Consider the following 26451-nt stretch of genomic DNA (forward strand, 5'->3'; position numbering starts at 1 on the left):
CTAAACGTCCTCGTCACAAACGAAGGTCGCCTAAGCCAAATGAAGTTACATTTCTAGTCAACACGAGGCTATTACCTGCCTGCGCTCAAGCACCCGTTCTAATCGGCGACAAGCGTGAAATAAAAACACCCTTTGCCCCTTTCAAAGAGCCGGCGACAACCCCCATCCATGTGTATTTTTATTTCGGAAGGCCGAACACCTTGGGGGGAAAAAGTCACATTAGTACAAGTACACCTGTGTCAATCTCGCCTTACAAAAGTAATTCGGTGTTGCACTGATTCACGTCGTTTTTTTGTGGCTGTAAACCAAGTAAAACACAAACTGGGCAGCCACCGATTCCCCTCTCGGGAACCGTGCGACGCTATCCCCGTCAAGTTGTTCGGAATGCTGCCCAATCGCGCGAGTCAATAAGTGACGCGAAAGGTTTGTTTAAAAAAAAAAAAAAAAAAGCTGGAGTTGGAGATGATTGCTGTGGCCTTTGCGCAAATTTGCCACCTTGAATATTTAACCCCCCACCCTCCCCGACACGTGACGCACACGCGAGAAGGGCGGGGAAAGACGAACGGCGTGTCCAGCTGGTGACCTGCCGACCGCTCGCTCGCCCGCCCGCCAATTTGTTTGTTGCTTTGATCCGCCGGGGTGAATTCCGATCGGAGGCGGCACAGAGGGGGGGTCCCGGGGTGATCCTGACTTTGGTCGTCGGCTCTTTCAAAAGGACCAGCGGAATGTTCCGGTGACCCTCTCGGGCAACCTCGGGCAGCCACGGGATACCCCGTTGACCGTGGGTCCATTGAAACGGGTCGCCGGAAAGTTTCTACCGCCAATGAGGAGCGGTCGCCATTCCGTTCTAATGAAGGGTGTGGGGGCGTTGAGCACTGGGGGGGGCACTTGCATTACGGATAGAGTCCAGTCCCCGGACGGCCGAGCAGCTTAATGACTGCCAAGCGGAATATCTCCAGTTAACATGATGAGCGGAAAGGAAGTTGTAATGAACAACAAACAACAATGTCTTGTCTGCTTACTCGTCCATCACCACTTGGCAGTTCACGGCAAGTGGACTCCCGAGAACATTAACAGACGATGCTGGTTAAGGGGGCAGGTGTCAAAGTCTGCAAACCCCCAGCCCCCACCCCTCGAGCCCCTCCAGTCGGGGAAAACTTCTTGCCGATTGACTCGTTGGCGCCGGTCCTTGCGCTCCGCTGCGTTACGAGGTAAGCGGGCGTCCGCCGGCCCAAATCCGCTCGTGTCGGGAAACGTGCCCACCTTTAAGCTTTTAAGGCGACTCAGCAGACCGCCTCGGGAGTTTTGGGAGGAAAAAAAAATAAAGCCAACGCCGTCGTCATGCTGTCAACTTTCGGCAGCTGAGGGTTCGAGTGGCCTTTTTTTTTCTTCTTGCAATTCTCAGACATCCCAAGAGAAAAGAGACTTGGACGACGGCAACATGGGCTTCAGTGAGCTGCTCGACCAGGTGAGCGAGCCATCCTTTCTTTGATTAGCCGGCTTCCACTTTGACCGGCCGTCCGTCTTTGACGAGGCACCGAGCCATGCTTTTCGGTCATGGGGTCGACCGGAGGTCTTGGCCGCCGCTCCGTCTCTCCCGCCGCCACCGTGGAAGGTTCCATCTGGAGCCAGCGGTCGCCGTTTTGTCGGTCTGCTTTTTAAGCACCAAAGCGCGAGCGGCTCGCCCGTCATTTATCCGCGGGCAGAGCGCACGGTCATCTTGGCGGTGTGACAATCTCCCTCCCGGTGGCGGTGTCAGATGGGTGGTTTCGGCCGGTACCAGTGGCTTCACGTGACCTTGATCAGTTTCCCGGGCCTCCTGATGGCCAGTCAGAACCTCCTCAACAACTTTGTCTCGGGGACCCCCGGCCACCGCTGCAGCCTGTCGGCCAATCACAGCTTTTGGAATGTGACGCGAGAGGTAGGCCACGCTTTTGCATCCGGCGCCGCCGACGAGCGTGGACGCGTGCCGACGCTTGGCGACTTTCAGGCGGAGGGCGAGTACGCCTTGAAGGCTTTCATTCCGCCGGACCCGTCGGGTACCAGACTGGACCGCTGTCGCAGGTGTTTTGTCACGGCCGGTCCCCCTTGGTCGGCGCGGCGGCTGACGGCGGTTTGAGTTGACCCTAACCCTGTGCCCCGCCCGCCCCACCCCATGACTTTCAGGTACGTGACGCCACAGTGGCAGATGCTGAAAGCCAACGGCTCCGACAACGCCAGTGAGGCACGCACCGAAAGCTGCGTGGACGGATGGACTTTTGAGCGCTCCGAGTTCATCGCCACCACCGTTTCTGAGGTGAGCCCACGGTCCGGCGGAGAGCGAGCGCTTCCGCTGGAAGCCCCCGGGGAGCGGGGAAGCCCACGTGATTTGGGGTTGTCAATGCGTGCGTGCGTGCGTCCTCAGTGGGACCTGGTGTGCTCCCTGCGTCCCCTCAAGCAGATGATCCAAACCGTGTACATGGGCGGCGTTTTAGCCGGCGCCGTCATCTACGGCGGCCTGTCCGACAGGTGCGAGGCGGGCGGGCGGCCGAGGCGCTTACTTGTAGTGCCTTTGCCGTGACCCCACGGACCCTCCTCCGTTCCCACCCCCGTGGCCTCAGGTTCGGCCGGCGCTCCATCCTCATCTGGTCCTACCTGCAGCTGGGCGTCCTGGGCACTTGCTGTGCCTTTTCGCAGTCTTACTGGGTGTATTGCGCCTTTCGCTTCCTGAGCGGCATGGCCGTTTCGGGCATCATCCTCAACTCCGTCTCCCTGAGTAAGAGCTTTTTGGCGCCGAGTTCCCACGGGGCCCTCCCACGGGCCCCGCCCACGTGACGCTCTTGCCTTTGGCGCCAGAGGTGGAGTGGATCCCCACCAAAACCAGGACTCTGGTGGGAACGCTGACCTCCTTCTACTTCACCTTCGGTCAGATGCTCTTGGCGGGCCTGGCTTATTGGCTGCGGGACTGGAGGAAGCTGCACGTGGCCGTGTGCGCCCCCCACATCCTCTTCTTCGCCTACAGTTGGTACGTAGGACCATCCCCGCCCGACTCCCCTCGGGGACAGAGCGCTTGACGTGCCCCACCCGCCGCTCAGGTGGTTTGCCGAGTCGGCCCGCTGGCTGCTGCTCAGGCGACGCCCCGGGGAGGCGCTGAAGACCCTCCGCAGAGTGGCTCGCATCAACGGAAAAGCCCACGTGTCCGACGGACTGACGCCGGAGGTGGCGCGCGTGTGCCGTCGGCGTGGTGGTGGTGGTGGTGGTGGTGGTGGTGGTGGTTCTCCGGGCCAGCCTGACGGAAGCATTCCGCCCGCAGGTGCTTCGCTCGCATATGAGCAAGGAGCTGGAGACGGACCAACAGAGCTTGACCGCCTACGACCTCCTGAGGACGCCCGGCATGAGACGCATCTCCGTCTGCCTCATCGCCGTCTGGTGAGGGTGGCCGTCAGCGCGTAGGGTTGGCCCGAGGGTGGTCGGGTGGGTGGCTTTGGCGTTCACGTCCCGGCGCTCCCGTGTCTGTCTTCTGCCCGCCGAGACTAAAAGAAGATGAGTGACGGGCAGACTTGTTGTGTTCCGCCGATAGGTTCTCCACCAGCTTTGCCTACTACGGCTTAGCCATGGACCTGCAGAAGTTTGGGGTGAGCGCGCGCGTGCGCCCGTAACGCTTGGGGGCGGGATTTAGCCCCTTAGCCCCTAGGTCGCCGCCAGTATTCCGACCTCTTCCGTCTCCAGGTGAGCATTTACGTGATGCAGCTCATTTTCGGGGCCGTGGACATTCCCGCCAAAGTGGCGGCCCTGGGCATGCTGAGTTTTCTCGGGAGAAGGGTGTCTCAGGCCGTCTGCCTCTTGGCGTCCGCCCTCATCATCTTCTCCAACATCTTTGTCCCAGCGGGTAATGGAGACTTTTCTTTTTGGGTGACCCGTCGGCGGCGGGACGGCCGGGGACTGGCGCCGGTCGCCGGCGGGACGGCCTGGGACCGGCGCCCAGGTGGCGCCGGTCGCCGGCGGGACGGCCTGGGACCGGCGCCCAGGTGGCGCCTCGCTGCCACCGGCGCTAACGTGGCGGCCGCCGCTCCCTCTTTTAGAGCAGCAAGTGGTCAGGACCACTCTGGCGTGTCTGGGTAAGGCTTTCACCTCGGCCTCCTTCACCACCGTCTACCTGTACACCGGAGAACTCTACCCCACCGTCATCAGGTAGCCGCTCCTCTCTCCCCGCCCGCCGTCCGCTTAGCTTATCTCTCTTTTGCCTGGCGCCACCTGCAAAAAAAAAAATATATATGGAAGGGGATAAAAAAGACAAAAGAAAACAAGAGTTTAGCACGCACTCACCATCCGTGTTGAATCCGTCTTCCCAAGGCAAACGGGAATGGGTCTGGCGTCCACCATGGCCAGGGTGGGCAGCATGGCGGCGCCCGCCGTCCTCATCTTGGACGAGGTAGTAACCGACCGGCCGGGGCGGCTTTCGACTCGCCGCCGTCCCCTGAAAAGACGCCGCGGGTTGAGCCTTCCCTCCAGGTCTTCCCCGCTTTGCCCAGCGTGGTGTACGGGGGGGCGGCCGTCCTGGCTTCGGGCTTCGCCTGCTTCCTGCCCGAGACGCTCAACGTTCCCTTGCCGGACACCGTGCAGGACGTGGAGGACAGATGGTGAGCGTCGCCAGCGGGCCGCGGCTCGCGATTGCAAATCACTTACGGGCGAAAATCCGGGGAGCCGGCCGACTCGTCAGAATGCCGAGTTTGACGATTTTTGATTGTCACGCGATGATCCAAAGTGGTCGCACCGAAGCATCGGGGCACTTTAAAAGGGATGCTGTTAAAGGGAGAACTGGATTGAAAACTAAATCTCAGGATGAATGATATGCAAGAGTCACTTACTTGGAATCACATGGCCCGCCGTGATGTGCATGCTGCGGTTAAAAAACAACAACCTTTTAGACGCCGACCGTTTGACTACGCTCGGCATCTTCAGCTAACTTAGAAGCTAAATAGCTAGTGAATGCTCTGTCACCAAGCTCACTCCTTGGAACACACATCAAAGCACTTTGACGCTAGCGCTAACCCGACGCCGTCTGCCGGAAGGTCTGGCAGAAAGGCGGCAGAGCGGAAGGACGCCGCCACGGGGGACGAGCAAGCGGCGCTCTCTATGAAACAAGTCAAGGACGCCGACGGCGGCAGCGGTCTCAACGCCCTGTGACCGCTGGCCCGCCGGGGGCCATCGTCAGAAGCCCATGGCGTGGCCCCGAGCCCAATCGGAACTGGGATCGGCGGCCAATCTTCACTTGAAATGAAATAAATGATCTGGTCGAGCTGAAGCTATGTTTTGATTGGGGATTTGGTGGGGATTGTTTTTGCAGGTGCACAAACGCTTTATTTGTGACTGAAGAAGCTTCAAAACTAAAATGTGGGTCAACAAAAAGCAAAGAATAAACCATACTGACCATGGAGAAAGACGCGCGCGCGAGCTCACATATCACTACAACCTCCAAGGCGAAACAACATTCCCACGCACAGATGGCAAGAGGTTTTAAATACGTAGACCAGGGTTGACAAGCAAATTGGACACACCTGGCTCACAGGGTGCGCGGGAGGGAGGGAGGGAGTGAGCGAGCGAGCGAGCGAGGGAGGGCCTTAGTTTCGGTGGGAAGGAGTGGCGTTTGTGACGTAGCGAGGGTTTCACCGAAAAGACACCCGGTTGAAACGCATTTGTGGAAACGTAGATGACGTGTGAAGTGGCGCTTGTTTGGGTGCAACAAAGTGATTAAACTATACACTTGAAGACACAAATCTGGTTTTTTTTCCTCTCTTCACAAATTTAAATGTCACTATAATGGTTGGAGGGAGAGCAAATTGAGCTTCTGCACACAAAACAATGACGTTCAAATGGGGAAAAAAAAGCCTCAATGAATGAAGAAAAGCCTGCGGAGAAACGGAATTGATTGGTGTTCATTTTTCCCCGCACACTCTTTTTCATCACTCCATGTCTTTTTTTGTCCGTCCGACAGCCTGGTTGAACAAGTTAAACTTTGATGGAGGGGCGGTGGTCTTGCTGAGGAAGCTCCGCCTCTCCCGGCCCCGGCTCGTCCCCGCCACCGCCGTCGTCGTCACCGCCGACGTCGCGGGGCGGCTCTCGGGAGAAGGCCCAGCCCTTGAAGGTGGGACTGACGGGCAGTCTCGCGAGGCAGCCCACCCGTCGGATCAGCGCCATCCCCGCCGGAAAGTCATAGGTCGGCGAAGAGGACGACGAGGAAGTCATGGCGCTCCATCGCGTGAGGCCGCGCTCCTCCCTGGAGCCTGCGCGCCGCGTAGAGAGCGCGTCAACGGCGGGGGAGGTGGAAATCGGCCACAACGGCGGAAATCACCTGGAATGGTGTTGTCCAGGCAGAAGGCCAGGAAGCCGCCCACGAACATCTCGGTGGACAAAAGCACCGTCAGGATCTGATCCAGCTCCTCCGCCCCCGTCCGGATGCACTTGGGGTGCGCGTCCAGGTAGGCGGGCAGCGTCAGGCCGAAGAACAGAGAGAAGCCCAGCACGAAGAGATTGCGCGAGGAGTTGAGGTCCACCAGCTGCAGGTTGGACAGACCCACCGCCGTGATCATCCCTGAGAAGTCAGGGTTCAGGCCGCCGCCGCCTCCTCCTCCTCCGTCTGGCCCTCGCCGGGGCACAAATGACAAGGCGCAGAAGGCGGAGAAGGCGGAGGAGGCCGACCGAAGAGCGTGCAGAACATCCCTCCCAGGATGGGATCCGGCAAGGAGGCGAAGAGGGCCGTGAACTTCCCCACGCATCCCAGCAGCAACATGATGCCGGCGCCGTACTGAACCACGCGACGGCTGCCAACCTGGACGTCAACGGCCGGGAGTCGGGCCGGCGGCCGTGGTCAGGCGAGGCGGTCGGGCGAGGCGGCCGGGCGAGGCGGCCGGGCGAGGCGGCCGGGCGAGGCGGCCGGGCCAACCGCGGTAGACTTAGCTCGGGCCTCACCTTGGTGATGGCTAGCACGCCGATGTTGGGGCTGGAGGACGTGGAGCCGTTCCCCGTGCCCAGCAGCCCGGCCACGATGCAGCAGACGCCCTCCATGAAGATCCCTCTGCCAAAAGGGGAAGGGGCAAGGGGCCGTGGCGCCTCCCCTCGGCCCCCCTCCGTCTCACCTGTTGATGGCGTGGACCGGAGGCGGCGGCGCCCCGGCCAGCCGAGCGCAGGCGTAGTAGTCTCCGATGGATTCCACGATGCCCGCCAAGGTGGCGCTGAACATGCCCAGCACGCCCGCCAATGTCACCGTCGGCGGCCCCCACTGGCCTGCCGGGCGGTGTAAAAGACAATCTCCATCTGGCTGCCGCCAACATTTCCACCGCCTCGAACGCCCGCCCGCCCGCCCGCCCGGCACTCACAAGGGTACGGCACCCTGAACCAGGGGGCGGAGGTCATGATGTCCCCGCGGGCGTCGGTGCGGGCCCGGTGACCGTAGCCTCGCGGGTCGCTGGGCAAGAGGTCCGCCAGCGTGAAGACGTAGCACAGGAGCCACACCAGCACGATGGCCAGGATGATCTGAAAACAGAGGAAGCTCATTGGTGGAGAGACGGGACCAACCACCGCCCCACTTGCCCGCCCGCCCGCCCGCTCCTTTACGGGAAACATCTTGAAGACGTGAAGCCTGCTCAACCTCAGGCCTCGCTTCCTGCTGTAAACGGGGAAAGGCAGCGAGGTGGTCCGCAGGTACTGAGCGAACAGCACGATGAGGAGGATGCACCTGCGGGCGCACACACACGCACGCCCACAGCGTCAGCGCCGGCCGGCCACCGCAACGGGAGGCGGTACCGGGACGCGGGGCCTCACAGCGCCGAGAAGCCCCAGTGGGAGCCGGCCCGGTCGCCGGCCGTGGCGAAGACGGAGAGGCCGATGAGCGAGACGGTGGGCGTGACGGTCAGCGGTCCGATGTAGTCCAGGAGGACGCCGGGGAGCCCCAGGAGACCGATGGCCACCTCCACCGTGCTGGACACCACGATGGCGCCCTGGATCTGAGCGCGTCCGCCGGTCAGGATGGACGGCAAAAAAAATGGAGGGACGGACGGGTGGGGGTTGCTCGAGGGACACCTCTCGGATGCGAGGCTGCCAGACGTGGGCCGTGTCCAGCGGGAGGCTCCCGTTGCCGTAAATCTGGTCTGGCCACACGGGCAGACGGAGGCGGGTGAGAAGGGGCGGACGGACGGACGGGTGGACGGATGGACCGACAGATGGACGGACAGACGGACGGACAGATGGACGGACGGACAGATGGACGGACAGACGGACGGACAAACGGACAGATGGACGGACGCTCCTCTCACCCTGGCTGGGGCAGGTCCAGCGCTCCAAGCCGAGAATGGCTTGCGCGGGAATCAGGAAGGCCAGAGCGGACGCTTGAAAGAGAGGAAGTCTACGGCGGCAAATAAGCGCTGGCTCATCCTCGCTCATCCTCGCCGTCACGTCCCTCACGTCCGGCTGGCTCACCTCACTCCCACGGTGGTCTGTACCAAGGTGGTGATTCCCACGGTGGTGAAGATGGTTCCGATGAGCTGGCTGACCACCTTCTGGTCACGCCCCACGCACATGGCCTCGGCCAAAAGGAAGGGAACGGCCACCGTCCCGCTGAAGCAGGTCAGGTAGTGCTGGACGCGGCGGCGTGGGGGACGGACGGACAGGGTCAGGGCTCGGCGGCGGCGGCTCGTGGGCGCTCCTCCTCCTCCTCGTCCGGGCGGCTTACCTGCAGGCCCAGCAGAACGCACAGGTACCAAGGCGGGACGTCCTCCACCGTGTAAATCATGTCCGCCGCCAGACCGCGCCGGCCGTCGGCCTCTTTGGCGGCGGCGGGAGCTCGCCGGCTCCGCCTCCCCGAGGCCTCGTCTTGACTCTGCGTGTGCCAAAGACGTGGGCTTTGTCACTGGCGGGCAAAAGCCGTCCTCTCTGACGGCGCCCACGCGGGAGAGCGTCGGGGTGACCCGCCCGACCGCGCCAGGTACACACGCCTGGTGTTGGGATGGCTGCGGGGCCCCCCGACCTCGGGCTAGACGTGGTGGTCAACTGGTCCCGCCGGGAAGCCGGGACTCCACGCTAGCGCTTACCTCGCCGTGGTCTTGACCCCCATCGGCCATGTCGATTCAGGAAAGAGTCCCGGGGCAGCGGCGGCTTTCCCGTCGTCTCGGAGGCGGGCGACGACGCGTGTAACAATCTGTAAATAATCATTTTGCTGGACTCCGACCCTCGTCGGGCAAATCAATGACTCTAGGAGTGTCCGTTCATCAATGATTACTCTATTAGCAATTAGCACGTGTTTGTTCACAGGTTTTCCTGTGGAACTTCTCATCTGTCGGCGATGGCCAATGGTTTTCTTTTCGTTTTTTTTTGGCGAGCGTCCGATTGGCTTTCGCCAAGTGTCTTTACCCGTTCTACACAAGTTTGGCGGGCGATTCTTCTTCTTTTGGCAAACTGCTTTAAAAAAATGAATGATTGAACCTTTGTTCTGAGTGGCAATGCAAGATTTTGGGGAAAGATGACATTTGGTGGACATGCAAGCCTTTATTGCCTCGCTCGTCTGTATTTCCACCACAGCCAACAAGAAGAAAAGGCGAGCTAACAAGAAGAAGAGGTGCGCTATCGTGCCAGGCGAAGAGCAAACCTTATAAATACACTGGTTAAATATCCACAGGGGTCACGGGGCGGCGCTAGGTGGGGCGGCGCTAGGTGGGGCGGCGCTAGGTGGGGCGGAACGGCGGGTGCAGCTGGCGCCGGCCGTCCGCCGCGACGTCAGCAGCTCTTCAGGGAGGCGGAGCTGGAACGACACACACACACTCACAGATACAACAAAACACAAGACAAGTCACGGTAGCGCCGTGGAAGGAAAGGCGCAGTTGGGCCTGGGACTAGCCCTAACCCAAGCGATACTAGGGATGTCACATGCTTAACGCGTACATCCATCCAGTGCACCAAAGCATTTTAGACAGAGCGTGGGGCTGGACGCCGGATGGACGCCGGATAGACGCCGGATGGACCACCCTCGCCCGCATCCACAAGCCCATTGGGCCACGGGGGCCAGGGCCACATGAGCTAAGGTAACGCCGTTTAGTATTTTCCCACTCTGCTTGCTCGGAAACATTCTGTTTGCAGCTAAGACAACCGGAGGGGGCGGGAAAAAGCAAAACAAAAGGAGCAGCGCATGGCGCGGGCAGGCGGGCGCGGGCAGGCGGGCGCAGCGGCGGCGGCGACGACGACAATGACGGAGACGGCGGCGGCAGCAGTAGCGGAAAAAAAGATCCAATGACCACAATTTAAAGAGAAGTTTTATTTAAGATTTGAAACATCAGAGTGAAAGAGAGAAAAAAAAAAAAGAAAGAAAAGAAAAAACCTAAAACAAAAACATTTACACAAAGTGGCTTTTCTCCAGAATCTCTGATCTGCAAACAGACAAAAAGGAGTCCCAAAGCAGCGCAGGAGACAAACAAACAGAGAGGGAAAATACGTCACTGTCCCTACCCCCCTGGAGGTGGCTGCGGCGGGTGGCTGCGGCGGGTGGCTGGACGGACGGTCGGTCGTGGGGGGTTTCAATTTTCACAGCTTTTGTGACCTATTTGTCACATGGGAGGGGGTCAGGGGGTTGCCCGGTCTTACAAAAGAGGCCAAGAGTCGGCACGGCGTCACGCAATCCTGTCCGGTCCTCCCTACCCTTCCCTTCGCTCGCCGCAGTGACCCGCCAACAGAGAAACTATTGCACTTGCAAATGAAGCCCTGACCAAAGGATAAGGGCCGCGACTAAAGACCGTGTCAATACTTCCATCGGAATTGGTCCCATTCGTGGCAGCCACGCCAGACACCATTTCAAATGGGTCGCGTCCAAACACCCCGGGACAGATACGGCTCTTTTTGGTACGGGCGGGCGGGCGGGCGGGGCATTGGAGGCAAACAATGCAACCACAAAAAAAAGGGCCCGAGCTGGCTTTTGGGTGCCTTTCCCCTCTTTCAATTGCGGCAACCGGGGGCCGTCCGGGAAGGCCAATGCCCACTGGCGTGAGCTCGACACGCCCCGAGCGGGCCGCGCCCCAGGGGCACATTTTTGCGGCGTCGGGCGACAGTCAAAGGACGGCGTGGGGTTGGGTTAGGGTTAGCGAGCGAGCGGGCGGGCTCGGCGCTACGTTTCAAACTGCGTGAGGAGGGCGCGCACTTCGGGCGTCAGCTGCTTGGCGGCGCTGGCGGCCTCGGAGATGGCGCGGCGGTACGGGCCCTTCCTCTTCCTGTCGAAGCGCGACTGGAAGCTCTCCAGAAAGGGCGAGAGCTGCGCCAGCGGCAGGAAGGAGGTGGTGGGCGAGCCGAACCAGGACACGCGCGCCTCCCGACGCCCCGCCCCATTGCCACTGCCTTCGCCAACGCCGTCGGCATTGCCCTCGCCATTGCCCTCGCCATTGCCCTCGCCATTGCCCTCGCCATTGCCCTCGCCATTGCCCTCGCCGTCTCCGTCGGCCCGCCGCGCCACCGTCATGGCCAGGACCCGCGCCGGCCACCAGGGGAAGCCGTAGATCTTGGCCCACACGATGTCGCCCACGCACACCGCGCGCCCGTCCGGCAGTTGACACTTGGACACCGACTTGGACAAGACGGAGGAGGACGAGGTGGACGACGAGGAAGAGGACGACGAGGTGGACGACTTGCGCCGCCGCTTGGGTCGCTCCCCTTCCCCGTGGCCCGCCGAGGGCGGGGGCGAGAGGCCCTCCGAGACGTCGGCCCGCTCGCCCGCGCCCCCCCGTTCCTCCGGGGCGGCGCACAAGGAGGCGGGTGGCGCCACGGAAGGCCACGACAGAGGCTGGGGACCGCCGCGTGCGTCGTCGAGCTCGGCGGGAGAGGAGGGAGGGCGGGCGGAGGGAGGAGGGGGCGAGGGAGGAGGGGGCGAGGGAGGGGCCTGCGACTCGTCGGTACGGTACCTTTGGGGCTTGAGGCGCATTCGAGGCGGCAGGGCGGGGCCGTTCAGGGCGGCGCTCAGCTGCTGGAGCCGCCGCGTGAAGTGGACTTTCTGCAGGGCGGCGGCGCGCGTCAGGGCCTTGCCCCCTCCTTCGCCACTCTGGCCGAGGGAGGGCGCCGTGGGCGGCTCCGAGTTCCTGGATGGCTGCGCGCTCCGCGCCGACCTCTTGCCCCCGCCGCCACCGCCGCCACCGCCGCCACCGCCGTCGTTCCCCTTTGCCGGCGGCGGCGTCTTCTTCGAGTTGAGCTTGAGCCGCGCCGACGACAGGGCGCGCCTGTCGGGGCCACGGTCGCTCCTCAGTCGCTTGACCTCGGCGGACACGGGCCCCTCGGTCGCCTTGCGCCGGCGCGAGGCCTCCTCGGCCCTGGGGTCCGGGGGGCCCACGCGGCGCCCGCCCGTGGCTCCTTTGCATTTGTCGCACAGCACCTGTCGCGGGCGCAGCTTGATGGCGTTCATGATGGAAGTGGGCTCCTCGCAGCGGTAGCGACGCTTGGGTCGCTTGATCTTGCGGGGCGGCGGCTGAGGTAAGGCCTGGTTGTAAGTGTCCCTGATGAAGAGCGGCGGGGGGTACGGCGCCCCCTCCTGAAAGAGCGGCGGCTCCTTGGGCGGGCGGGGAGGCGCCGCGTCCTCTTGGCCCGCCGCTTCCGGCTCGGGGGACGCCGCCCTCCGAGCGCCGTCGCGGCGAGGCGGAAACGGCGTGACGGGAATCCCGTAGGGTCCGAACCTGAGGGCGACACCGAGCTCTTAGTAAGCCAGAGACGGAACGGAAAACGGAGAAAGCACGCGGCGACAGCGGAGGCAATAGTCCGCGCCGGCCGGGATGGACGGGGGGGGGGGGGGGGGGCGGACGTCCGATCCGTTTTGAGCCCTCCAAACGTATTGGAACTCTGTCACCGTCTATGGCATCCCTCTGTGAAAGGAGGCCTTCGAAGGCCCTCTTCTTACTCGGACAGGTGAAGGTGGGTTAGGGTTTAGCCCCAAACTACCCACCGAGACAAAAACTAACGAAGGAAGACGCGGCCGCGTGACGGTTTACAGAGCAAGGCTGAGGTTTAGGGGGGGGGGGGGTTGTTAGTGCAAGATTCGGAGTGGAAGCCTAAGCCTAAGCACGAGCCGCAACGGCAGCGAGTGAGTTGGAAACAAAGTCACTTTTACGCAGCTCGGAGCTGAACGTGGCGTCGGTACCTTTTGGAAACGTCCATGAGGACCCCGGAGAAGAGTTTCTCGCCCAGCCGGAAGGAGACAACCAGCGCGTCGTCGATGACGTGGTCCAAAGACACCCGGACTTCGGAGCCCAGGCTCAAATTCAGGTCCTGCGCCTGCACTTGGACACCGCCGACGAGCCGCGGAAGACAGGAAGTGTCCGCCGAGGGCGAGGCCGAGGCTTGGGCCGGCTTGACGTCGGGCTCCGAGGATCCTCGACGCGGGCCCCCACCCTCCTCCGGAACGTCCGAAATGGCGTCCTGGCCGACGGCCGCGTAGGCTCGACCTCGCTCGGCGCCGTCGGTGCTCGGTTCCGCCGCCTCCGCCGCGGACAGGCCGGCCTCGGCGCCGGCCGGAGGCGGCGGGGCCGGGAAGGAGTGGAGGAAGACGGCGGACGAGGAGGGCTTGGGCTGCGCGGCGGCGGCGGCGACGACCATGCTGCTGCTGCTGCTGCTACTGGCAATTGTGGTGGTGCTCCGCTGGGCCGTCTGCGCCGAGCCGCCTACCCCGGGAGACAGTCGCTCAGCACAGCTACGGTTCGGCGTGACTTGATCGCCAGGTGCCTCATCTTGGACTTTTCCCGGCTCCCGCTGCAGCTCCGGCTTCGCGGTTAGCCCGACATGGCGGCTCTCCTCCCCGTCTGCGTACTCGCCGTCTTCTGCAGCGAGGCCGCAGAGCTCGGCGGCCGACTCGGCCTCGGCCTCCGGCGCTTCTTCTGGTACTGGCCCCGACCCCGGCTCCGGCGAGCCGTCGTCGCTCGTCGCCGGAGCCGTCGAGCGAATGGCCGCAGCTCCTGGCTCGGTGGCCACGGCCGCCATTTTCTTCCGCTATGCGAGGCGAGCGAGCGCCGCCCCGCCTCCCCACACAAAGGTTCGGTGATTGGCGCTGTGTATTTGGCCGCGCCAGCTGTCCGTCAAACGTCAGGCCGTTGCGATTGGCCCGAGATTGCGGAAGCGCCCCTCCTTCGCCGAGATCTTCGTCTCGAGTCCAAACAAAACCTCGGGCGGGTGGCTGGCTGCCTTCCTGCCTGCCTGCTTGCCTATTGATCGATTGACTGAAAGAGTCACTTAGACGGTCGGACGCCGGGAGACGCCCAACCAGCCTATTTATCATTGTGAGTTGAAATAAACTCAAAGAAAAACAAATAAATAATAATTCAAAAGAAAAAAACGTGTTCATCTATTGTCTGGCATAAATACATGTTTCATTTCATTGGCACAATCCTTATCCAAAACACATTGGATCAGGAACTTTACTCTCCAAGCCAATAGAGATGAACATCATGGCCGTGGTTGTCTTGCAATTCAAATAAATGGCCAGAACAGGTTTCGGCGACAATGTCAATTGGTGGCCCATCAATTCTTTAGTCAGTCAAGAGGAGTAAATAGAAAGAAGGACCAATGCCAATCACTCCATCTTCTTCAACATTTTAATGACAGATGGCAGAAAAAGGGAGCCTGGTGAACTTGCACGGACACTCAACGGGAACACCCGGCAAACACCATGTGGAGTCAAAGAAATCCAAGAAAAAGGCGCTCCGTCAAAAGCAAACATTTGCCGTTTGGTCGACCAGTAGGCCAGTGGGAGGCCAGTAGAAGGCCATTGGGATTTTTGCCTCCGAACCGTGCCGCCGTCAGTCTGGCCGGCCGGCGCTTGACTTGGCGTCAAAGCTCGCTTTTCTCTCAGAGGCCTCAAGTGGGTCGGCGCTTCCCGGGGGCGGCGCCCCTCGGAGGCCACGGGGCGCACGCGCGCACGCGGGAGTTGCTCCAAAGGGCCGTGCGCTTACCTCGCGCGCCAACACCCGTCATTCGGAAGAAGAGGAGGCCTCTTTCTCAGCCCACTTTGGCCCAGCCCACAAAGGCGGGGATGTCTCGCACGGGGACGTTGCGCGTCAGCGCTTTGACGCGCAGGTTGCGGTCGTCCGTCAGCAGGACCACCTCCCGCTGAAGTCGCACCGTCCCGTCTGAAAGCGAGGGAGGGAGGGAGGGAGGGAGGATAAGGGCGTTTGGCTATTACAAGGACCCGTCCAAAATGGAATTATCATCATTGAAAGTATATCGGCCGGCCGGATCATTTGACCACGACGGTTAGCTTTTACATTGTCCGTTTGTTATATGGCCGGACAAACGGGAGGGCTGAGGCTTACTTTTTTGATCGGGCATAAAGTCTTTGGCCTTATCCTGGCAGTAGTGGAGGCAGCAGGACAGGATGACGTCATCGTTGTTTCCCTGAGGATAGAAAGCACCGGGGGGGGGGGGGCGAGGCGCCTTTGTGAGTCTGGGCGTGTGCACTCGTCTTATTTTCGGGTCAGGAGGAAAAGGGATCCTTCTTTCCGACCTGCTGCCCCGACGTGTCCTCGCTGCGGAAGGCGATGGACTCCAGCTGGCTCCCCCGGCTGGTCAGCGCCCGCAGGCGGGGCTCGCGGGCCTCGAAAGCCTCCTCCAGGAAGAGCACGGCCCGGCGGGCTTTCTCCTGGACGCCACGCACGTAGGCTCCGCCTCCTCCCCCGGAAGCATCCTGGCCTTTGGCCAGGCCGTCCAGCTCCGTGATCACTGTGGAGATAAAGAATGAGCCGTCCCTTCCTATTTTCCGGGTGGAGACTCAAAATAACGCCGATGTTGCTTTGTTGTTGTTCCCAACTCACCGATGAGGGGCACCACCACGATATAGCTCCCGCAGCGGAGGAGAGCCTGCAGCGCCGCCAAGTGGTCGATGAAGCCGTTGGTGTCGGGGACCAGGAAGAGAGGCCGCACCTCCAGCTGCAGCTGACGGCTGGTACGCAGCACCGCCTGAAAGGGAAGGGCTCGACGGGGTCACAATTCCACGGCGGCAGAGGTTTAGGGGCCGACGGAACGTGCACGGGCCGACGGAACGTGCACGGGCCGCCTCCAGTCTTTTACTTCGATTTTCTGCTGGCGCTTCTGCTGCTGCGCCAGCTCGTTGGCGAGAGCGTGGCGGCGCGCCTTGAGAAGTTTGATGTCGCTGGGGCCGTCTTCCGCCGTGGCGTCGTCCTCCTCCTCCTCGTCATCTTCTCCGTCCTCCTCCTCCGACGACTCGGCCGACGCCTCGTCGCCCTGGCCGGAGCCGCGGTGAACGTCGGCGTCGTCGGCAAACGCCGAACAAATGGGGCGCTCGCTGACCTCTTTGTCCGACGGCGAGTGGCGCCCGGCGTCCGGGGAGGCGGCGCCGGGCGGGCTCGGGGCCACCGAGACGTATTTGCCGCCCTTGAAGGCCAGCAGGGGCTCTTCCTGGCCGCAGAGCGCCTCCAAGAAGTACTTGAGCACCGTCACCCGTTTGCAGTCGGCGGCGATGGCCTGGGGGGCGGGCGGAGAGACGGCGGTAGCCAGGCGGAGAGCGTGAGGCGCCGACAAAAGTGTGACGCGCCGCGGGCCCCTCTGTGCCGGGAGCCTACCGTGTCGGCGCGGCGGTCCACGTAGCTGGGCTCCTGCGGCGCCGCCAGCAGGGGAACGAAGCCGGCCAGCAGCCGGTCCTCCTTCAGCTGCAGCGGCGTCAGCTCCTCGTCGCTCTCCGCCTCCTCCGTGTCCACCTTGTAGAGGGGCACCTCCCCGTGGTCCACCAGCGCCAGCGCGTTGCACAGGCGGGCCAGGCACTGCCACGTGTCCGGCCTGGAGCTGCCGAGGAAACGGGGGAGTCAGTGGAGACGGGAGCTCGGCGGGGGAAGGACGGGGAAGGACGGGGAAGGACGGGGAAGGAAGGGGAAGGACGGGGAAGGACGGGGAAGGACGGGGAAGGACGGGAAAGGACGGGAAAGGACGGGGAGGGCTCACTCCAGGCCGCGGGGCGGCGGGTTCCACTGCTCGGGGTGACCCAGCATCCAGTCCGACCACACCTTGACGGCCGGGAGGAGTTCGCGCAGTTCGCCGGGAAAAGCCGACGCCTTCAGCGGCTCCCGCTGGCCGCCCGCCGCTAAAAAGAGCACAAGTCTTTGGCATGCTTCCGTGCGGATGGCTTGGCGGGAGGCGGGGAGAGGGAACCGCCCTCCCCCCCGGCGGCCACGGCGGCGCCAGTTACCCGCGTCGGCCAGCGTCTCGGTGCAGCGTCGCACCAGGAGCGCGAACACGGCCAGTCCCAATGCCGTGCTCTGCTCCAGTAAGACGGAGCGATCGTCCCCGCCTCCTCCTTCGTCGCCTGATCCGTAGACGGACGGGAGGGTCACCGGGCGGGCTGGGCGTTTGGGGCGCACGCGTGCGGGTGTCCCACCTCGAGCCAGCGCGTTGTGCACGGCGAACATGTTGATGGTGACGATCTGCAGCAGCTGCGTGGCGCCCAGGACTGCCGGTCCGTGTCGGAGCAGCGCGCCCAACTCAGACAGGAGCCGCCGGGCCGCTCTGGGGAAGGACTCCATGCTGCGGGGGGAAGGGAAGGAGGGAAGGAAGAAAGGAAGGCTTTCAGCCAGCCGGGCGGGGATGGCTTCCGAGCCATTCTCCCCGAGCACCTCCCAAACGGACTCACCCCACTTTAGTGAAGAGCTTTCCGTGCACGTGCATGAAACTCAGGATGAATCGTTTGTTGAGCTGAAAAGAAGAGGGGGGGGGGAGAGCAAAAATGTGTGGCTCATTGGCCCCTCCCAGGTAAAAGGCAGCAACTGCCCAAGTTCAGATTGCGCCAGGTGGGCTTTTTTTTTTTTGCGCTTTTGGGCCGGGCCTCACCTCCCCGGCGGCCAGCACGCCCAGCTCGGCGTCCTGCTCCGAGTCGCGTGGGCCGGGGCGCAGCCAGACCTCGGAGCGCGCCCCGTCTTCGGCCCCGGCGCGGCCCCTGACGGCGGGGCCACCGGAGCCGCCGTCCCGCCGCTCCTGGCGGCGGCGGCGCTCCAGCTGCTCCGCCTTGCGCTTGGCCTCCTCGAACAGACTCATCAGGCTCTCCTTGGCCGTCAAGATGGGATTGGACGCCGCCAGGCTGCGCATGTAGTAATACACGGCGTCCAGCTTGCGTTTCTGGAGGGGGGGGGGGGGTGGCAACGTCCGCTGAGCCGAGGGAAGCAGACGGCCGCCGGGCCGGAGGAACGCCGCGCCGGTCACTCACGGTGTAGACGGCCAGCAGGGCCAGCTGGTTGTACGGGCGGCCATTTTTGGGGGCGATCTGCTGGGCTTTCAGGTACCAGCTGAGAAATCCAGACGGAGCGTTTGGGACGGGCTCTCCGGCTGGCGGGGAAACGGCCGCGTGCGTACCTTCGAGCTTTGCCGTAGTTGGCCGTTTCCCCGGCTTGTTCCCGGTAGCGGGCGATGTCTCCTTGACAGATCAGGCAGCGCTGCGCGCTGATCAGCGCGTACTTGACCTGGTGGAGGAGCACAGGTTTTTACTTTCAAACAATATTCGTGTTTTTTTTTCTTTAAATGAAAAAAAAAAAAAAAAAAAAAACAACAATACCCGGACTTTAAGACGTTAATTAGGAATGAGTCATGAGAAAAAGAACTCGCCCAAGGTCAAAGCCACATTTCGGAGAGCTAAACACACCTACCGTTTTGCGCAGCGGGCGCGCCCTGACGGCCACGCCGTCCATGTAGTCCTCCAGTTGAAATTGGTAGACCGTCTGCAGCTTATGGAGCAGAGCTTCAAAGAAGCGCGCCCCCTGGAGACCAGTCGTTAGTCAGCAGGCGCTCGCCATCTCGGCCGCGGGCGGCTTCACCTCGTCCAGCAGCGTCAGCAGAAGTTGGCGGATGCGCGGGTGCGCGTGTTCCTCGGCGGGATCCTTCAGCACCTGGCGAAAGCGCTCGATCACCTGGTAGAAGACGTTTTTCCAGAGGGCCTGCTCCACGCCCTGGCCGTCGGCCAGCTCGGCGTCGCTCAGGAGCACGCGCTCGTACACGGCCAGCAGCTCCGCCCTGCGGGGGGAGGGGACAGAAAGGGGGGACTTGGGTTAGAAGAGCGGCTGGCGGCCACCCGGCGCCGGACCCACCTGAGCCGGGCCATGCGCTCCAGCCCCTCGGCGCTGAGTCGGTCTCGCGACAGCAAGTTTCCCAGCTGGACCTCCTGGGCGTCGGCCGCCCGCAGAGCGCGACCCAGCTCGCCCCGGGCCCTCCGCTCCGCCTCCTCCGCCGTTGACGCGTGGCCCCCGTACGAGTGCGCACCGTCGCCCGCCGCCATTGCAAAGGCGTGCCGCTGGCCGGCGGCGTAGGGGTCGTCCGAGCGCTGGAACTTGTAGAAGGCCGGGGGGGTGGCGGCGGCGGCGGGCGGCGGCGGATGTCCCGTCCCCGTTGCCGCCTCCTCTTCCGGGTCCAGAAAGTGCAATTGCGCGCCGGCCTGCGGGTAGACGCCCCGCGGGGGAGCGGGTCGCCGACCGGGGGCCAGGGCCGGCTTCCGCTCGGGATCGTTGGGGTCCCACAGCCGCCTGACGCCCCCGCCGCGGCCCCCTCGGGCTCTGGAGGCGCCGCCCGAAAGCAGCCGTCGGCCCCAATCCGGCGGATCGGACGCCTGGCCGCGGGATGGCAGCACCAGGATACCTGTTGGAAGGGCTCGGGGTGACGCACAGCGCGGCGTGGGAGCACGCACGCACGCACGCGCCAAAAGCAATTTCCAAGCGCTCTACTAGAATTCCAAACACGGGGGCGGATCAACTAGGATCGACGACCCGTACGTGCTACGTACCTCCACCTCGGCCCCGGGGAGGAGGGCCACGTTGGCGGCATTCGCCGGGCGTGTGGCTTTTCTCCGGTGTCCGGCGGCCTTTGCTCCCCCTGGGCCCGCCGCCTTCCCCGGAGTCGTCCGACGAGCGCTCGCCGCTGCACGGGCGGGGCCGCGGACAAGGGGCGTCCGATTCGGAATGGCGCTCGGAGTCCGACTCGGCGCGCCGGCGCCGTTGACCTTGGCGTCGCTGGTTCCTTCGAGTTGCCGCCGGGGCCGGCGCCGCGCCCGGGTCGTCACCGTCGCGGCTCCTTCTCCGGCTCTCTCTGGGCCGCTTCTGTCGGGCCTCCTGGTCGGGCCCCGCGCCCCGGGCGGCGGCGGCTCTTCCCCGGGGGTTTTCCGGCGTCTTGGCGGCCCGCCTTCTGAGGCCGCGCCCCGTGGCCGCGTCGTCGTGGCCGCCTTTGGAATTGACGCTGAGGCGTCCCACTTTGCCAACGAGCGTCTCCACCGAGCGGCTTTCCTCCGACGTGGCCTTTTCCCGATCGTCGTGGTGGCGCTCGGCCTCTCGATGGTCGAGTGCGGAAGTCTTGTCCCTGGCCGAGGCCCCGTCGCCGTCTTTGCAGCGGCGGCTCCCGGGACGGTAAAACTCCCGGTCGGGTTTACGGGCCTTCTTGGGCTCACCGGCGGGATCTCGGCATTCCCGGCGGTCCCCGGGAAGCGTTGGGTCCCCCCGGGCCGTCTCTCCGACGGCGACTTTGCCGTTTTGGGGTCGGGGGCGCCGCGCCTGGGACGCCGGAGCGTCCGCGCCCCCCTCACCGTGGCGGCGGCCCGACCCAGCCGCCCGCTGGTAGCGTTGCAAGTCGGCGTGCCGCCAGTGCTTCTTGGCCACCCGTTGTTCTTCTGCGCTCAGAGATGGAGAAAGAGAGAGAGAGAGAGAGAGAGAGAGAGAGAGAGAGAGAGAGAGAGAGAGAGAGAGAGAGAGAGAGAGAGAGAGAGAGAGAGAGAGAGAGAGAGAGAGGACAACAAGTTCATTGGTATTTATTCTCTATCCTTTGGCTTGACTGGCAACGCGCGATGATCGGCTTGAGTTACAACGCTATCTTTTTCACTCACAGGAGTCAACGCATTGCAAATCGGGCGAGGAGATAGGAGAGAGAGCGTTCGCCTGTCCGCTGCATACTTCCAAATAAAAAATGACTATCGTGATGTGTGCTTAGACAAAAGGTAATCAAGTCATCGGAATGGAAAACGCTTCTTTTCGAATGTGCTCCTACGATGATTGCTTTCATTCCATTTTTGTTGTGATTTGATTGGAAAAGGTTACGTTTGGAGTTGTATTGATTTGCCAGCATACACTGCCCTCTCGTGGCAACTGTGAATACCACGGCCACATTGATCCCCCTCCCCTCAATAATATCGTGAACTATTATTGCTTACTTTTGACACGGTGCATCGTTTTCTAATTTCCTCCTAAAAAAAGAACAAAAAACTCGTGACGCCGTCACATCTCACAAGGCGAACGCTTCGTTCCCTTTAACCGTGTTAGCGTGTCAAAATGTCAGAGGAAAACGTTTGGACAGCGTGAAAAGTCTGGAAAAGGAGGGAGAGACAGAGAGAGAGAAAGGAGTTTGCGTCTTTCGCTTCAGTTGAAAGTGGCCAACAAATGTCTTTTGACATCCCATTTTTGACGTGCTCGTGACACTGGTTTGTTTTAAAGGATTAGCCAACTTTCAAACGAACCAACGCTTGAGTATTTACTCGGCGTCGTTTAAAAGGATGGCGCGCGGTGGGGATCACGGCGCTAGCATTCGCATTAGCAAGTTAGCAGAGAGAGCAGCCAAGCGCGCCAACGTTCGTGCCGGAGAAAGACGCGGTGGTAACGGCTCGCCCCCAACACCCTCGTCGCACCTTGGTCGAGTGAGCCATCGGACGTAGCGACGCCTTGAACTCGAAGTTCGGCAGCGGAAATCCTCACTCGGTCTAGTTGTTCCGCCATCTTGCTCAGCTTCCATCCACAACAACAAGACGACGACGGAGGCCGCGCGGGGATAAAAGACGAGAGAGAGAGAGACGGTGCCGGGGTTGCCAGATCGCGTCGAAGCGCCTGGGTTGCCAGATCGCGTCGAAGCGCCGGGGTTGCCAGATCGCGTCGAAGCGCCAGGGTTGCCACATCGTGTCAACGCGCCAGGGTTGCCACATCACGTAAACAATCTCACTCCCCTCAGGGACGATACTGTTTCCTTGAGACAATTACGTCTTTAATTTCGATATTAGAAGCAGCCCATACGGAAATAAAAGAAACAGCGAGAGACGCAATGCCGTAGTATGACTGGCAACAGCAGTTGGACGGACAGTCGTCCGTAAAACGCAGTTGCACATCGGATCCGTCAGACGTCACCATTTCGCGTGCTGCTGCCGCTGCTGATATCATTACGTCTCCTTGCCTGGCAACAGCAAATTAAAAGGCCGTCCTCTGGATTTTCATCTTTTTATACGTCACCGAATTGTTAGATCTTAATGTTTTAATGATGATTACGGTGTTTTGTTTTTCACATGGACTAAAAAAATCGACTATCCCAAAAAGCCCGACACAAAAGAGAAACTTCCCTTTATAGAAGCCCGAATAAAATAGGGGTCATTTCCACCGAGGTCAAGAATTGTGCTCATTTGTTATTTGCGCCACTTTAAAAGAAAAGGAAAAAAACTCTCCCATCTGCATGCAGTGGGAGAGAGCACGCCAAGGGGGAAAGCTCCACGCCGGAAGTGCCGCGCGTGACCATGCGAAAGGAGGCGGCGAGGGTGACACGCCGGAAGTAGTGTGTGTGTGTGAGAGCGTGTGTCTCCCCGCGTGCGTGAGTGCGTGCTGCAGCAAAATGCAGGTGAAGCAAAGCCAGATGATGACAAGTGCATACAAATGAGAGGAAAGCGGGGGCTAGCGTCAATCTCAAGTGGGCTTTCACCATTCAACACAGCGGTAGAAGGAAGGAAGGCAATCCGGGGAGAAGGAAGGAAATGAGGAATGCCAGGAAGGAAGGAAGGAAAGCCGGGGAGAAGGAAGGAAATAAGGAATGCCAGGAAGGAAGGAAGGAAAGCCGGGGAGAAGGAAGGAAATAAGGAATGCCAGGAAGGAAGGAAGGAACCAGCCAGGAGACCAAGGCCAAAAGACCAGTTGTGATCAAGCCAGAGTACAAGGCTCAATTCTTTGCAGCTAGCAAAGCATACCGGCAGTGGGTTAGGGCACGTACGCAAAGGATGGGCTCATTTCAAGGTTTGAAGGGAGGGGGACATAATGTCCGTTTGGGAAATAATGTGGACGGAAAGCTCGTATGACGTTTCCCTAGTTGGAGTCTTGCAAAAATACTACTGCACTGTGCTCATTGTGAAAAGCACTCTGGCCCCCAGCAAACTGTTACGAGGGAACCGCGGCTAGCGGCGGCTGCTTGGCTAGATGGCTGGATATGGTTGGATGGATGGATGGATGGATGAACGGATGGATGACTGGGCAGAAAAATACAGTACATGGGCTATTTCCAGGGGGAAGGCGGCAAATGGCCGCGTGGCCAATTCCGCCTCTTCTCCCGCTTTGCGCTAGGGTTAGGGGATTTTCGCAAAGGCCTCCGTAGCGCCCGGACAAATATCGGACGGCCGGCCCACCCGTGCGGGTATTCGCCGGCAAATAAGAGAACCGGGCCGGCGAGGTTTGGATTGTTTTGGATGTGCGCACCCTCTTTCTCACGCCCGTCCAAACAAGAAGATGAAGAGATGCGCAAGAGTTGGGGCGTCCCTCGCGCCGCTTCTCTTGCAGGCGAGTGGAGCACGCACGCACGCGGCGGCTGACGTAACGTGTTTGGGACCACGGGCGTGTGGACGAGGCGATAGCACCAGCCAGAGAGAGCGAGCGCGCACGTTTCTGCCCGAGCGTCTTTCTCCGGGAGCCCCCTTTTCCTTATTTGGACTTCCTCCCTGAGCGTGACGTGGCCGTCCGGTGACGCCGGCCCCGCGTCACTCTTGCGCACATCGCAGACGCCGGGCGAAGGCAACTACAAAGCGGCGGCAGCACGCCGCAACGTGACGGTCTTCTCACGGAGCGCCGGAACGGGAGGAAGGCTCCGGACGAGGTCGCCGTGGAAACCGGGAGAGCGCTGCGGCCAAGCCGGCTCCAATCTCGGCCCCATTGATCGGGCGCCGGAGTGACGTTGCTGGCATCTTTCAGAGCGGGGAGATTTCTAGCGGGAGTCCCGAGGAAACACGTACTGTTGCCTTTGCTCTTTTGCAAAAGTTCTTCTTGGCTCGACTTTGCTCTCTCTCTCTCTCCCTGTCGCTCTCTCCCACGCACACTTTGCAGGAGTTCCATCTCAGAAGGCTGGCGCTTCACCACCTTGGCTTCAGACTGCTTACTGCTCGTCAGCGGCGCACCGGTCCAGTAACAGTCTCCAGTCATGGCTGCTGGCGCCCGGCAGAGGCCACGCAGGGCGGGAGCCGAGGGGACGCGGGGGGTCTCGGGGTTTGGGCCCGCCGCTGCTGCTGTCGCCGTGGCGACCGTGGCTTTCGATTGTTACTCTAGCGGGCGCTCTCCACGGTAACAGTCTACAGCCATGGTCGCTAGGGGCAGGCGTCGTCGTCCCCGGCCCAAAGGACGTCCGGGTGGGGAGCTTGGCTTTGGGTCGCCGCCGCCGCGGAGGTCTGCCTTTGTCAAGATTCTCAATGAAGTCAATAAAGTGTCTTGCGTGTGACTTTGTCCTTCTCGGTCGTGTTGGGTCAGAATGAACGGTTTTCTCGATGTCGGCTCCGTTTGCTTCCCGTTAAAAAAAAGCCACCTAAAACTCTTACCGTTCTGGAAGGACCGACACAAAAACATGACAAATCATCGTCAAACTTGCTTCAGTATCATATCACCCCCTTCATTTTATTTTTTTAAATAAAATTTGCTCCAAAAGTAAAATCCGTACCTCTTTACCACCCCCATCGCCTGCGGCGCCATTCTCGCCATTTTGACGCCCGTCCTCCCTCCAATACGGCGCCTGGCGTGCGGCCGTGGCCATGTTTATTTATTTCAATGCAGGCTTCTTATCTGCCACCACGGGGATGGGCCAAGGTTTGGACTCACTTAGACACCTTTCGAGGGCTTCACCAAGTCCAACTCGTTGGATAACAAAAAGGAAACTGGGTGGTTTACTCGGGATATTTATTCAATGGCGCTTGGACTGGAAAGGGCGTCAGAATCCTCGGAAAAACAGGGCGCGGGGCCCGCCCCTCCGTCACCGAAAGCGCTCCAGAAAGTCCCGGTAGGATTGTCTGTGAGCGGCGGTGGCCGGTACAAAATGTCTGCCCGGATGGGTCAGGAGGTGCGGGTCTCGAAAGACGCCCAGTAGATGGTGACTCACGTCGGCGGGGATCACGCCGTCCCCCAGGCCGATGACGTGCAAGGACGGCGTCTCCAGCGGCGCCGAGTAGAAGCCCAGGTGGCGAGCGCAGAGGCTGCGGAAGCCGGCCACCAGGATGGCAAAGCGGAAGGTCAAGTCGGGCTCGGCGCCCGACTCCCGCAGCGCGCACAGCACCGCCGCCATGGCGGCTCCCTGGCTGAAGCCCAGGACGCCGTCCAGGGGCGCGTGACGGCGCGCCGCTTCCCGCAGCGCCGCCACGCTCTCGTCCAGGCCCCGGCTCTCCTCGCAGGGCCGCCCGGCGTCGAAGGTCCGCGCGGCGGGGTCCGAGAACCACCAGCCGCGACGGTAGCCGCCGCCGTCTCCGTGGCTCTCCTGGCCTGCGGCGCCCCAGAAACAAAGGACACATTTAGGCCAGAGGAGTAATGTGTTTCCCGGGAAGAAGAGGAAGAAGAAGGCAAAAAGGATTCTCCTTTCATCCACTTGTGCCGCTATCCAGAATGAAATAAAGTTGCCCTAAAGTAACCCGAAATGACCCTAAGTAACCCTGACCTCATATAGTGGCTCTTGACAGAATTAGAATGAACGCGATGGAAACAACACAAGCAATTGCCAGTCAATACCCGTTGGTGGACATTTCGCAGCTTTGAACGACAGCGAGAGTTCGGGCAAAGTTGCTCGCGTATTTATTATTAGGTTTTTGCTTAGTCACTTGAACTCACCTTTAGCTTAGTCACTTTAGCCTAGCTTGAACTCACCTTGTTCGATGGCGTGCGGGGCGTCCATGTACACAAAGTCGACTTCTTTCTTGAGGAGCTTTCTCAAGGCGCCCGTCTTCTCCCGGAACGAGGCGCCGTCCTGCCGGTAGCCGTGAAGGCACAAGACTCGCAGAGGCGCCATGGACACTGCTCGCTAGCTATTAGCTGCTAGCGCTAGGGCAGCCTCGAGTCTACTGCTCTATTGGTTGCGAGCGCTAGCTTTCACTCGTGACTTTAAGGAAAATTTAAAGTACCTTGAAGTGTGAGTCAATTGGAGTCCATAAACGTGCGTATTTGTGGTCGGGGGGCGCGCGCGTCCAACTCTTCCTGTCTCCAGGACGCGGCTTGTAGGTCTGCGCACGGGCACAAGAAGGAGCCGATCGCCTCGCTGGGCGTGTTTGTGTGTGTGTGTGTGTGTGTGTGTGTGCGCATGCGCGCCCTAACCCGGCTTTGATCGTTGCCGTACATTTGTGAGAACGTTCAAACGAGACGGAAATGAATGACTGACAATGACAACCCGGCGTGCGTAAGCAAAGACTCGATCAAGGGAAAGGGAGGGGGAAAAATACAAAGCGCA

At 61.4% G+C, this 26451-nt stretch overlaps 5 protein-coding genes and 1 long non-coding RNA gene across 11 annotated transcripts; 2 read left to right on the top strand and 4 right to left on the bottom strand.

The window, feature by feature from the left end:
* The first annotated feature begins 1094 nt into the window (after nucleotides 1-1094).
* oatx (organic anion transporter X) lies at nucleotides 1095-5284 on the top strand. 4 transcript variants are annotated; one of them, XM_077740437.1, is made up of 16 exons: nucleotides 1095-1211; nucleotides 1406-1468; nucleotides 1760-1921; nucleotides 1991-2064; nucleotides 2167-2296; nucleotides 2405-2508; nucleotides 2601-2755; nucleotides 2836-3004; nucleotides 3075-3198; nucleotides 3293-3408; nucleotides 3560-3614; nucleotides 3709-3964; nucleotides 4008-4170; nucleotides 4333-4411; nucleotides 4492-4619; nucleotides 5052-5284. In XM_077740437.1, exons 2-16 carry the CDS (start codon nucleotides 1442-1444, stop codon nucleotides 5164-5166), a joined length of 1857 nt encoding a protein of 618 aa, XP_077596563.1. In that variant the 5' UTR covers nucleotides 1095-1211; nucleotides 1406-1441; the 3' UTR covers nucleotides 5167-5284. The 4 variants fall into 4 exon arrangements, with proteins under 4 accessions (XP_077596563.1, XP_077596565.1, XP_077596566.1 ...); XM_077740440.1 differs by having other exon boundaries at nucleotides 1099-1211; nucleotides 3709-3868; nucleotides 4062-4170; XM_077740439.1 differs by having other exon boundaries at nucleotides 1097-1211; nucleotides 1760-2064; nucleotides 3709-3868; nucleotides 4062-4170.
* Nucleotides 5285-5735: 451 nt separating this feature from the next.
* On the bottom strand, nucleotides 5736-9702 carry slc23a1 (solute carrier family 23 member 1). 2 transcript variants are annotated; one of them, XM_077740436.1, is made up of 13 exons: nucleotides 9066-9702; nucleotides 8708-8854; nucleotides 8455-8612; nucleotides 8292-8380; nucleotides 8059-8126; nucleotides 7801-7982; nucleotides 7594-7714; nucleotides 7356-7512; nucleotides 7116-7263; nucleotides 6949-7054; nucleotides 6679-6808; nucleotides 6332-6571; nucleotides 5736-6263 (listed from the first exon to the last, which is right to left on the bottom strand). In XM_077740436.1, the coding sequence occupies exons 1-13, from the start codon at nucleotides 9093-9095 to the stop codon at nucleotides 5989-5991; spliced, it is 1851 nt and encodes a 616-aa protein (XP_077596562.1). In that variant the 5' UTR covers nucleotides 9096-9702; the 3' UTR covers nucleotides 5736-5988. The 2 variants fall into 2 exon arrangements, with proteins under 2 accessions (XP_077596562.1, XP_077596561.1); XM_077740435.1 differs by having other exon boundaries at nucleotides 6332-6808; nucleotides 7801-8126.
* A 565-nt stretch (nucleotides 9703-10267) lies between these two features.
* Nucleotides 10268-14192, bottom strand: pwwp2a (PWWP domain containing 2A). Its single transcript, XM_077740434.1, has 2 exons — nucleotides 13136-14192; nucleotides 10268-12674 (listed from the first exon to the last, which is right to left on the bottom strand). The coding sequence occupies exons 1-2, from the start codon at nucleotides 13969-13971 to the stop codon at nucleotides 11126-11128; spliced, it is 2385 nt and encodes a 794-aa protein (XP_077596560.1). The 5' UTR covers nucleotides 13972-14192; the 3' UTR covers nucleotides 10268-11125.
* Nucleotides 14193-14564: 372 nt separating this feature from the next.
* On the bottom strand, nucleotides 14565-21802 carry smg6 (SMG6 nonsense mediated mRNA decay factor). Of its 2 annotated transcripts, XM_077740431.1 has the most exons (19): nucleotides 21644-21800; nucleotides 19760-20635; nucleotides 19071-19614; nucleotides 18801-18996; nucleotides 18633-18743; nucleotides 18343-18449; nucleotides 18197-18275; nucleotides 17824-18108; nucleotides 17627-17688; nucleotides 17375-17520; nucleotides 17186-17302; nucleotides 16942-17080; nucleotides 16566-16785; nucleotides 16294-16467; nucleotides 16054-16227; nucleotides 15798-15942; nucleotides 15491-15705; nucleotides 15300-15381; nucleotides 14565-15116 (listed from the first exon to the last, which is right to left on the bottom strand). In XM_077740431.1, exons 1-19 carry the CDS (start codon nucleotides 21729-21731, stop codon nucleotides 14986-14988), a joined length of 3891 nt encoding a protein of 1296 aa, XP_077596557.1. In that variant the 5' UTR covers nucleotides 21732-21800; the 3' UTR covers nucleotides 14565-14985. The 2 variants fall into 2 exon arrangements, with proteins under 2 accessions (XP_077596557.1, XP_077596556.1); XM_077740430.1 differs by having other exon boundaries at nucleotides 16054-16467; nucleotides 21644-21802.
* A 1993-nt stretch (nucleotides 21803-23795) lies between these two features.
* On the top strand, nucleotides 23796-24677 carry LOC144212431 (uncharacterized). The gene is made up of 2 exons (XR_013329764.1): nucleotides 23796-23985; nucleotides 24081-24677. It is a non-coding gene; the product is annotated as an uncharacterized LOC144212431 (long non-coding RNA).
* On the bottom strand, nucleotides 24616-26306 carry ovca2 (OVCA2 serine hydrolase domain containing). Its single transcript, XM_077740289.1, has 2 exons — nucleotides 25875-26306; nucleotides 24616-25496 (listed from the first exon to the last, which is right to left on the bottom strand). Exons 1-2 carry the CDS (start codon nucleotides 26014-26016, stop codon nucleotides 24994-24996), a joined length of 645 nt encoding a protein of 214 aa, XP_077596415.1. The 5' UTR covers nucleotides 26017-26306; the 3' UTR covers nucleotides 24616-24993.
* Nucleotides 26307-26451: the final 145 nt, after the last annotated feature.

Source organism: Stigmatopora nigra, chromosome 19, assembly GCF_051989575.1.
Source record: "Stigmatopora nigra isolate UIUO_SnigA chromosome 19, RoL_Snig_1.1, whole genome shotgun sequence".
NCBI classification, from domain to species: Eukaryota; Metazoa; Chordata; class Actinopteri; order Syngnathiformes; family Syngnathidae; genus Stigmatopora; species Stigmatopora nigra.

What these genes read in the sequence shown, in the direction of transcription:
- oatx (XM_077740437.1), top strand. Translation starts at nt 1,442, where the DNA reads ATGGGCTTCAGTGAGCTGCTCGACCAG. An exon ending in TTTGGAATGTGACGCGAGAG is followed by an intron (nt 1,922 to 1,990) that starts GTAGGCCACGCT and finishes GGCGACTTTCAG; the next exon opens with GCGGAGGGCGAGTACGCCTT. An exon ending in CTCTTCTTCGCCTACAGTTG is followed by an intron (nt 3,005 to 3,074) that starts GTACGTAGGACC and finishes CCCGCCGCTCAG; the next exon opens with GTGGTTTGCCGAGTCGGCCC.
- ovca2 (XM_077740289.1), bottom strand. Translation starts at nt 26,016, where the DNA reads ATGGCGCCTCTGCGAGTCTTGTGCCTTCACGGCTACCGGCAGGACGGC. An exon ending in CCCGCACGCCATCGAACAAG is followed by an intron (nt 25,497 to 25,874) that starts GTGAGTTCAAGC and finishes GGGGCGCCGCAG; the next exon opens with GCCAGGAGAGCCACGGAGAC.
- smg6 (XM_077740430.1), bottom strand. Translation starts at nt 21,731, where the DNA reads ATGGCGGAACAACTAGACCGAGTGAGGATTTCCGCTGCCGAACTTCGA. An exon ending in CGATGGCTCACTCGACCAAG is followed by an intron (nt 20,636 to 21,643) that starts GTGCGACGAGGG and finishes CTCTGAGCGCAG; the next exon opens with AAGAACAACGGGTGGCCAAG. An exon ending in CTTTATGCCCGATCAAAAAA is followed by an intron (nt 15,117 to 15,299) that starts GTAAGCCTCAGC and finishes CCTCGCTTTCAG; the next exon opens with ACGGGACGGTGCGACTTCAG.
- slc23a1 (XM_077740435.1), bottom strand. Translation starts at nt 9,095, where the DNA reads ATGGCCGATGGGGGTCAAGACCACGGCGAG. An exon ending in GCGTTCTGCTGGGCCTGCAG is followed by an intron (nt 8,613 to 8,707) that starts GTAAGCCGCCCG and finishes CGCCGCGTCCAG; the next exon opens with CACTACCTGACCTGCTTCAG. An exon ending in GCGTGCTAGCCATCACCAAG is followed by an intron (nt 6,809 to 6,948) that starts GTGAGGCCCGAG and finishes GTTGACGTCCAG; the next exon opens with GTTGGCAGCCGTCGCGTGGT.
- pwwp2a (XM_077740434.1), bottom strand. Translation starts at nt 13,971, where the DNA reads ATGGCGGCCGTGGCCACCGAGCCAGGAGCTGCGGCCATTCGCTCGACG. An exon ending in CTCATGGACGTTTCCAAAAG is followed by an intron (nt 12,675 to 13,135) that starts GTACCGACGCCA and finishes TGTCGCCCTCAG; the next exon opens with GTTCGGACCCTACGGGATTC.